Raw genomic sequence first — 9,766 nt, forward strand, 5'->3', positions numbered from 1 at the left:
TGCTGACTTCACTCTGAGCAGGAGAAGCAACACACAACACGACAACTGTCGTCTCTCTGCGTCCCGCACGACCGCCACAGGACGTCTACGTGACGAACCAAAAACAGACTCCTCTTTTTTCTTTTTTTCTTTATTAACTTTATTATCGGATCTGGGTGGGGGTTAGGGGGGTAAGGGAGGGGGGGGGGCAAGCTGGCAGATAAAGTGTTCTTCAAATAGACGTGGATGGGAGGAGTTTGGTGCCTCGAGGGGGAAGGTGGACGCAAACACCTTCAGCATCTTTTTCCACGGCGCACTGACGTGGAGCCGCAGCCTCATGGCGAGGCGCGGGACGGGGGAGCTTCTCTCTAATATGGGATTTCACGGCGCGGCCGTGGGAGGCACCGCGAACTCCAACGCACTCCTCTGACCCTGCCACACACCGACCAGGTAAAGTAGCAACTCCCCCCCCCCCCCCCCCCCCCCATCTCTCTCTCTCTCTCTCTCCCAAATAACAACGATGGAGATTTTGTTTTTATAAAAACTTGATGCGCACAGCGAGCAAGAAAAGTCTTCTTAAAACTCAATGCTGCTCTCACAACGCATTTTGAAGTTTCCTACTCGTTCATCACTTCACTTGTTTTCAGTCCAACCCACTCGCGTCCACTTGAAGAACAACAAGTTCGCATCTCTTCTATTTTCAATATTTTTGGAAACTGCCTGAAGAACAATCTCCTTTAATTTAAGTTTATTTCGGGAAAAATTCAGCTTTTCACAGAGAAATTGGAGATGAGTTTTTAAGATACACACTGTGTCTCATTGCAGCGGGGAGCAATGAGGCGCAGCTGGAATTCAAGGACAAGCAGCAAATTGTATTAGGCTGCAGAATGATGAAGAATGGAAACGTGCCGGCTCATATTTAAGACAGAACTGTGTTTGCTCCATTTAGGCCTATCATTTTTATTTACTGCGATTTGTTTTAATTTCCTGTTTTCTCTCTTTACCCAAATGTCTTAACATGCTTCGGTGCAGGGGAGGGGAGGCTGAGCTCGAACCACCTCTGGAGGGGTTTCCACATTTGTTTCGCCTTGAGTGCACTGGAACGCAAAGATGCCAATCCTGGAGAAAGAGACGGCGAGAGACCGAGTCAGCCAAGTATGAAACCGTTGTCATTTTGTTTCTATGGTGACTAATTCAACATCTTCCGAATTAAGTTTCCTTAGCGGAGCATTGTCGCTGCGTTTCAGCACCAAGGACAGCGCCGCCTTCAGTTACATTAATTGGCCGCTAGGGGCACAACAGACTTTTCCTCCACCAGGAACGTAAAAACCTTTTCTCAAACACTGAAATAGATTTTTTTTTCTTCCATGAAGTTACTAAATCTACACTGTGCCAGTGGTGGATTATATCATAATGTGGTTTTGGATCATTTTTTTTTAAAAATTGTGCTCCAGAATAGAATTTGCTGGGGGGTTTTGTTTCTTCTGGGCAAGAAATTAATACAGTCACCTTTTCCAGGAACTGGCAGCTATAACATATTTTGCAATTCAAATATCTTAGTTCAACAATGGTATCTAGTATGCAAATAAACAATCATAAGACAGTTAATATAACCAATTTGCATTTTACCTTCCTTTAAAATACTTCATAAAAAGTCCCATGAGACTGTGGAATCTATTCTCAAATAGGCCTTAGAGCTTTCAAGATTAATTATTAATCATGGTTCTAAGAATAAAAGCATAAAGAAAAGATGTGAGGGAATCACCTCTTTAACAAAAAGACATCAGCCGCTGCTGTATTTACTGTATACCACTCTGTTATGTTTATGGCATCAGGTGTTGCCAAAGGTCCCTGTGCCTCCGCTGAAACAAACCCTCGACACGTACTTGAGATGTGTCCAGCACCTGGTGAAGGAGGAGCAGTTCAAGAAAACAAAGGCGACCGTGGAGAAGTTCGGGGCTCCTGGTGGAGTCGGAGAGGTTCTCCAGAAGAAGCTTTTGGAAAGGAGGGATAAGACGAACAACTGGGTAAATGTTCAAATCTGCAATTTGACATTTTACAACATTGTTGTTTTTTTTTAAATCAGCATCAGCTTTGTGTTTTACTGCAATAATAAGGTATCAAACCTTTCCTCTGCTCGGTTTAGCCTGAAAATAAAAACTGTCTCAGATTTCGTGTCCAATATCATAGAATTCATTCATAAAAGATTTTAAATAATAAAACACCAGCTGACGCAGATGTGCTCGAGCCTCTGCTCGCCCTTTGTTGCTTCAATCTCTCCTCCTGCGTCTGGGTGACCGGTCGAGTCCACAACTCATCCAGCTCAGTGAAATCTATCACACTCCCACTCTCACGCTGATGCTCTCTCCCACTCTCCCTTTCATCTGGCAGTGATACACTGTAATAGTTTTTTTTTTGTTGTTTTTTACACCATTACCCACAGGTCTCCACTTTGAAAGTAATAACTTGAGTCCAAAACGTTAAACGAAGCAACATTTCTCAGATTGCGTGCCTTTGTTTTTGTTTAGGTCTACGACTACTGGTTGGAGGACATGTACCTGAACAACAGGTTGGCGCTACCAGTCAACTCCAGTCCTGTCATGGTGTTTCCTAAGCAGACGTTCACAGATCATAAAGATGCCCTCAGGTATGAGACCGGAAATTTTGCTTCTGCTTTTATTCAAACGTTACAGTGTTTGAGGCGGATTTCAATGCAAGATGATATGAAAAGTATGTGTCTGCAACAGAAGGTTTTGGACCAACAGACTTCTGCAATCGACTGAATGGTCAAACAGAGAGGTCATACATTCCGCCTGTGGAAACAACAGACCAGAATATCAATGAATACAACAATTAATTAAACTCATAAAAATATTATTGATCAATCAAATGATTTGTCCAGAAAATGTTAAAAAAAAAAACATTTTCATAGTCAGTAAGTTGTTTTGTATATACATATATTAGATATAATAATTTTTTTTCAGAAATTACTCTAAATGATTATCAGGACAATAAAATGCATTTTCTGTCAATCAACTAAGTGTTTCAGCTCTGCTGGACACGCCTCTTTCTCAACTATTGCTGTCACTCTGTGGGAAACTGCATTTAAAACTCACAAGCTAAATGATTGCAGCACTTAAACACTTGAACAGATGTACATAAACGCACCACGTGGCCCCAAAAAACTGATTTCTTGAGACTATCTGATGGTCAGTTTGATGCCCCTTGAAGTCGGGAAGTTGGTTGTTCAACTCCGTATGGGCCCTCTCGGTTCTATAAGGCACTGGCCTGTGAAAACAGACACCAGAATGGCGAACCTTTAAAAGACTGAATGCTGCAAACCATCACTAATGATAAAAAAATACATATGGTTCAGCTCTGCAGCCGCTGACAGAGTCTACGCTCTTCTCAGCAGACTCATATTAAGATCTGAATTACAGGCATGGAGGGAATCACTGGCATCGTCTCCTTGGCCAAATCTCGGACCCCGTTATTAAATGAGTGGTCCACCAGACATTACTCCAGTTCGTCCAGCCCTATAACTCAACATTAGCTTTTGTCAGCTCGCGCTGCACTAACTGAATATTTCCAGAGCACCCCGAGCAGCTGGTAATCTACTGACACGGCCACTTATTAGATTGGGAGTGACAGGGCCAAGCTCTCCGCAGAGACTGCCGGTCAGGCCTCGTTTTTGGGGTGTGGTGCTCTGCGGTCGCCTCCTTTGTATCGATCTGGCTTTGAACGTAATAACAACAAGACAAATGACACACAACATAAGACCTGACAGCGCTCTGCGTTTCCCTATTTGCCCGCACCGCCCACTCACACAGAGAGAGGCAGCCTCTCTCTGACCAACAGAGAAACACACACACACACACACACACACACACACACACACACACACACACACACACACACACACACACACACACACACACACAGCTCGCTCACTCTATCCTAGTAATTTGCCATAATGTGATTACAGTTAGTCTTTTGAGAGATGAGAGTATTTCTAATCATAATCACTAGCCGGTCTGCTGTAAATGTTCATTGTCACAGCAAACTCTGTGGCCGGGTTTTTCTTTTAATTTTAGTCCTTTTCATTCTTTTAAGATTCGCAGCTCGTCTCATCGGAGGAGTGCTGGAGTATAAGGGACTCATTGACGAGTAAGTGTACCCGAGTCATTCATCTCTTCGCCGTTACCTCCAGAAGGGGGGTCAGACACTTGAAGTGTAAGAGTAATGATGAGTCACGAAGTCAGAGTCCTCCGGAGTTAATCTGGCGTTGTGTGATTACGTCCGTCAGGCGAGCGCTGCCAGTGGATTTCGCTCGAGGCCAGTTAGCCGGAACCCCTCTGTGCATGGAGCAGTACTACCGCCTCTTCACCTCCTACCGCTACCCGGGGCTAAAGACGGACACGCTAAAGGTCCAGATGAACGCAGCCTCCAAAGCGCCCGAGCACATCGTTGTGGCCTGCAAGCACCAGGTCAGGGCGCCGGGGCCTCGGGGTAGACATGTCACGCTCAATCACGCCTCTTACTGAAGACAGTGCACAGGCCTCTTGAGAGAAATTATATGTAAATGTAAGGACTCTAGAGCAGATCAACTTTTCCTTACAAACACTGAAAAAGTTACAAAATGTCACCCCGTGTGTCAAAGTGGATAAGCTTACATGAATTCAATAGTAGCTACACAAACATTGCATACAAGGGGCACGGTCATGTATATATCAGTGGATGATTTGTGTAATTATTTTTCTCACTAGTTTTTCGTGTTGGACATCGTCGCTAACAGCAAGCAGCTCAACGAGATGGAGATCTTGTCCCAACTGGAGAAGATCCTGAAAATGTCAGAAAGCGCTGAAGAGAGACTCCCTCCTTTTGGCATCCTGACATCCGATGGGAGAACCGAGTGGGCACAAGCCAGAGATGTGCTAACAAAAGGTTATTTGGTTTTTTTTAATCATGTCCATGATCACTTCCAGAATCTTTGAAGGAAATCCAGAGCATACAGTATTTCATCTGCGTCCCCTTCAATGCAGATCAGACCAACAGGGACTCTCTGGCCCTGATCGAGAGCTGTCTGTGTGTGGTGTGTCTGGACGAACCCAGCGGCCTGGTGCCCAGTGACACCAACAGGGCCCTGCTGATGCTGCACGGTGGCGGCCGTGAGAAGAACGGGGCAAACCGCTGGTATGACAAGTCAATGCAGGTACAGGACCACGTTCAAGGTGCTTCAATCCGCCACGAAAATAAGGAGTTTGTTCCATTCTTTAATCCAGATTCTCTCAGTTTGTCGTAGGAATGGACGGGACGTGTGGAGTCGTGTGTGAGCATTCGGCATTTGAGGGAATCGTCCTGGTGCAGTGCTCTGAATACCTGATGAAATATAAGTACGTATATATTGCAGCAAAATGTCACCATACATTGACTACTTTCATCTCAAAAATGCTGCGGAGGATGACATGTAAGTGACAATAAATGCTGCTTTTCCAAACAGAACAGGGAGTCCCTCCAAGATGGCGAGGGTTTCCAGCATCAGAGAGCTCCGCCCACCGAGAAGACTGCTCTGGAAATGCAACCCACACATCCAGGGGCTCTTGGCAGCGGCCGGAGACCGACTCCAGAGGCGAGGGCGACACAAACAATCTAACAGCGAAAAACAGTCACAAATAATTCCAAGTCTTTCTAGAGACAGATGGTCTCACGCCTTTTGTCCACCTTTCTCCCTCAGGCTGGTGAATAATCTTGACATGGATGTTTTCACATTCAAAGCCTATGGGAAAGAATTCATCAAGAAGCAGAGGATGAGTCCAGATGCGTTCATACAAGTTGCCCTACAACTTGCATTTTACAAGTAAAAGAAAAAAATTGTTGTATCCTTTATTCTTCTTTGGCCATTTTCAAATATGCTGATATTGCCATGGTCACGTCTGTCGTGCGCTCAGATGCAGAGGAAGGCTCGTGTCCACGTATGAGAGTGCGTCCATCCGTCGTTTCCAAGAGGGTCGCGTGGATAACATTCGCTCTTCCACCCCCGAGGCCCTGGCCTTCGTGAAGTCCATGACAGATGAGAGGGTCGTCTTCACCGTGAGTCATTTTTCTCACTTTGACCCCAATTACTGGTCAACTCCCACATTACCGTACAAAACACCTGCTTAAATGAAACAGGTGCAACCGGCCGCCTCGGCACGCCAACCATGAGACCTCCCTGCAGATTTAATGGATCTAGAAAAAAAAAATTTACTGGATGGGCTGCTCTCTTTTTGCAAAAAAAAAAAGTATTTTTTCTCCTAATAACTGTTCTTCAACAGGACTCAGAAAAAATGAAACGATTGAGGGATGCAATCAACGCCCAGACAAATTATACAATTGCAGTGAGTATTTCAAATCACTTCTTTATAAATTCATGTCGCAAGAAAATTTAAATGATGTAACAATCTGCAATAGTGTGGAAAAGGCACTGTGTACCAAACTTGGCCTGGCTCCATGAAGACCACCTCTGCTCATATTGGGGCTCTAGTTTAAAAGACTTAATCAGCAATGAACAACAACAACAACAACAAAAAACATATCTTTCAGGCTATTACTGGAATGGCAATAGACAATCATCTCCTCGGGCTCATGAGGATCTCAAGGGAGCTCAACATGGAGAAGCCAGAAATCTTCTGTGATGAGACATATCTGGCCAGCAACCAGTTCATCCTCTCGACCAGTCAGGTAACATGCATTTTGCTAAAAATAATCGCTTTAAATTCCATGCTAATGCTTGACAACGGAGAGGAAGTACAGGGTATGTTTCTCTTCTCTAGCTTAACGGGTCTAACCCAGACTGTGTCCTCCCGTCTCCAGGTTCCCACCACGGTGGAGATGTTCTGTTGCTACGGCCCCGTGGTGCCCAATGGCTACGGCGCCTGTTATAACCCGCAGTCGGACCACATCCTCTTCTGCGTGTCTAGTTTCTGGGAGAACACGGAGACGAGCTCGGCCGTTTTTGTCAAAGCCCTGAACGAGGGCCTGCTGGAAATCAGGGACCTGTGCAATAGAGGCAGCGCAGTAGCTACCAAACTGGCCGACAGCAGCCAGGGAGCCGGCCAGTCTCACAAATCAGGGGAGTAAGACATACCGAGAGAGCATCTCCACTCTCAACACTCTTAGACTTTAGCTTTAGAGTAGTCGAGATGCCTTCATCTGTCTCTGTTGTCCGTGCAATAGTGTTCCCCTTCACAACCAATGCAACGCCTTAAAAGTTCACATACTGTACAGTATTTAAATATATATTAAAAATAACTCTTTTGGGTCTTTGGACATCAGAATGCTTTTGGGTCCAACGCTGACCCTGCTTGACTCAGCAGACTGAGATTAACTGGTCTGCTGCTTTTAGGAAACTGAAGCCATGTCCGCTTTGTAGCACTGATGTGAGGGGAAATTCCTCCCGTCAGAGAATTAATAAACCCAGAGATCTCAATACATACAGAGAGTGTGACCAATTAAAGGAAAAACATGGAAAATGAGGAGAAACAGGGTGTTTCATGTGCTATGGCCTTGACTGTCACCAAACCAAATGGACACACACGTAATTCATTCCGTACAGTAATTGTGCAGTATGACTTGTCCCCTAACAATAACCCTTCCCTTTAGAAGCTCATCAACCATGCATTGGTAAATCAAATAATGCCCCACAATGCTCTGAGGGGAAAAATAGTCATGGCGTACCTCCTGTCACCGATAGAGGCACTAATTTAGGAAACAGTCGATTTGGTCGTATTAGAGTGCATGATACACATATGACAAAGTTCGTCGTATGAGTCAGAGGACTAGCTGAATCAGAGAATACCTTTTCACCCAAAAACTGGCAGAGAAATGACGCAAGGGCAAAGTACCTGGACGGGCTGCTCTCCTCTACGGAGTTCAACCCTCCTGTAGAGTTTCAGTGACACGTGGAATCAACGCCAAGGCTCATTGAAGCTGCTCGGGTGGCCAAACACCTTGATGAGACACTTTATTGGTTTTTCCTTTAATTTCTCACCCGTCTGTACGTCTCTCTCTCTCTCACACACACACACACACGTATACCTGTAGAGTAGTAATGTAATAGACATGACAGAATTATATAAAAGGGTATTTTAGTGACGTCTAACAATCATGACATCCTGTAAATGTGATCCTGCCAACCTGTTTCACGTTGTGTGCCACTATGTTCACAACAAACTGGATCAATGGTGCCATTTTCATTTTTTGATGTGCTAAAGTTATGCGAATTGACTCTACTGAAACCTTTAAGTTGCCAAAGAGGTTGTGGATATGTGATGAGGCACTTTAAGATACTCATACAAAGACATGAATGAATATGTGTGAACATAGAAGACTGGTTATAAATATATGTATGCGTGTGTAAAGTGAAAACATATGTGATATGGTATCAGTGGCACATTTGAATTCATCTAATCGCTCTGTATGTATGTGTCCAGTATAATAGCAATAGTTAACAAGTGCAAAGTGTAATGACAAGAAGAAGATGCAGTCCAGTGGTGACTCGAGGAGGCAAACCACTGTGTTCACGTGTACATAAGTGCTTTTTTATTTGCACTTTGCGGTAGAGTAAAGATAGTGATGTGTTGTCTTATACTGTACAGTAGGTACCTTGTGCAATAACACAGTAGCAAGTGCAGTGAGGATAAATGTGCAATTTACCACATCGATTCATTAGATGCATGGAGCCTATGTAAAATGAAATTAAATATGGTGGCTATTTTTGATGTTATAAAAACCTTGGAGTAACGTTACGATGAATAGTGGCAGTCGACCTCCTGCATGTTGTATTACTGTGACTCTGCATGTTTACACTGTGAGTTTTTGTTCAGTCCGTGGTGGTTCGTGTTACAGAAGTAATCAGTGAACCGTAGCGGTGAAAGTGTGAGGATACGTGTTGTCCTGTGTGCAGATGACACCTAATGTGTGTTTGTTATGTGTCTGTGTATCATCAGCCAAAGTGAATGTGAACCATGGAGATGCATGTTTATTCTTACATACTAAATGTATTTTTTTATGTCCACATGAAGAGTTTAAAATTATTATATAGTAAAATATTGTTAACAATAATGCCTTAAAACACAGTGATGCAAACTGTTGACAGATGTAAGATTCTATAAATGTTTAATGTTTTACCTCTGGTGTTAACTTGATCTACTTGGTGTCTAAATGAATGTAATATTCGTCTGTTACTCAATGGATTTGTCCTTTGTCCTGTTCATAAAAGGTGAATAATTATATATGTGAGCTGTTATATCTGTTGTTCCACAGCACAGTATAAATGTGGGCTGATAAATTAATGTTACGCTAATCCATGATTAATGTCCACATTTTTGTGAAATGCAATTAATGTGTAACACATCACTTTATTGAGTCACTGAAAATCATTCAATGAATGTTCAGTAATAAATTATATTTTTAGCCTAAAACAATATATTGTTGAGGAATCATCTCTATTTACTCAAAGGAGAAAAAATAACTGTCATTCTTTGACTTCAAAATAAAAAAGGGAATAAATACTGAGAAACGTGCTGTTATATTTGTCTAGACTCTTAACAATTTTTCATTTTTTTGGGTCTTGTAATGTCTTGTAATGATGCTGCAATGTCCTGGACTTCATCTGTTCTATGTTCATAGAAAACCGAAATAAAGAATTTAAAAAAAACATTTTGCTGATAGAAGATATTGCCAATTTCAACAGCTGTGAACCTAAAACTGATACCCAGTTCCAGAAATAAAAACGAACTTCAAACTA

At 43.2% G+C, this 9,766-nt stretch overlaps 1 protein-coding gene across 1 annotated transcript; it reads left to right on the top strand.

Annotated features, from left to right (window-relative positions):
- The first annotated feature begins 200 nt into the window (after window positions 1–200).
- LOC118288072 (choline O-acetyltransferase-like) lies at window positions 201–9,766 on the top strand. Its single transcript, XM_035613855.2, has 15 exons — window positions 201–429; window positions 1,012–1,134; window positions 1,815–2,006; window positions 2,508–2,626; window positions 4,093–4,146; window positions 4,286–4,466; window positions 4,746–4,923; window positions 5,022–5,191; window positions 5,272–5,372; window positions 5,480–5,608; window positions 5,714–5,836; window positions 5,928–6,069; window positions 6,294–6,356; window positions 6,562–6,699; window positions 6,832–9,766. Exons 2-15 carry the CDS (start codon window positions 1,090–1,092, stop codon window positions 7,096–7,098), a joined length of 1,902 nt encoding a protein of 633 aa, XP_035469748.2. The 5' UTR covers window positions 201–429; window positions 1,012–1,089; the 3' UTR covers window positions 7,099–9,766.

The sequence above is a fragment of the Scophthalmus maximus genome, chromosome 16 (assembly GCF_022379125.1).
Source record: "Scophthalmus maximus strain ysfricsl-2021 chromosome 16, ASM2237912v1, whole genome shotgun sequence".
Classification (NCBI taxonomy): Eukaryota; Metazoa; Chordata; class Actinopteri; order Pleuronectiformes; family Scophthalmidae; genus Scophthalmus; species Scophthalmus maximus.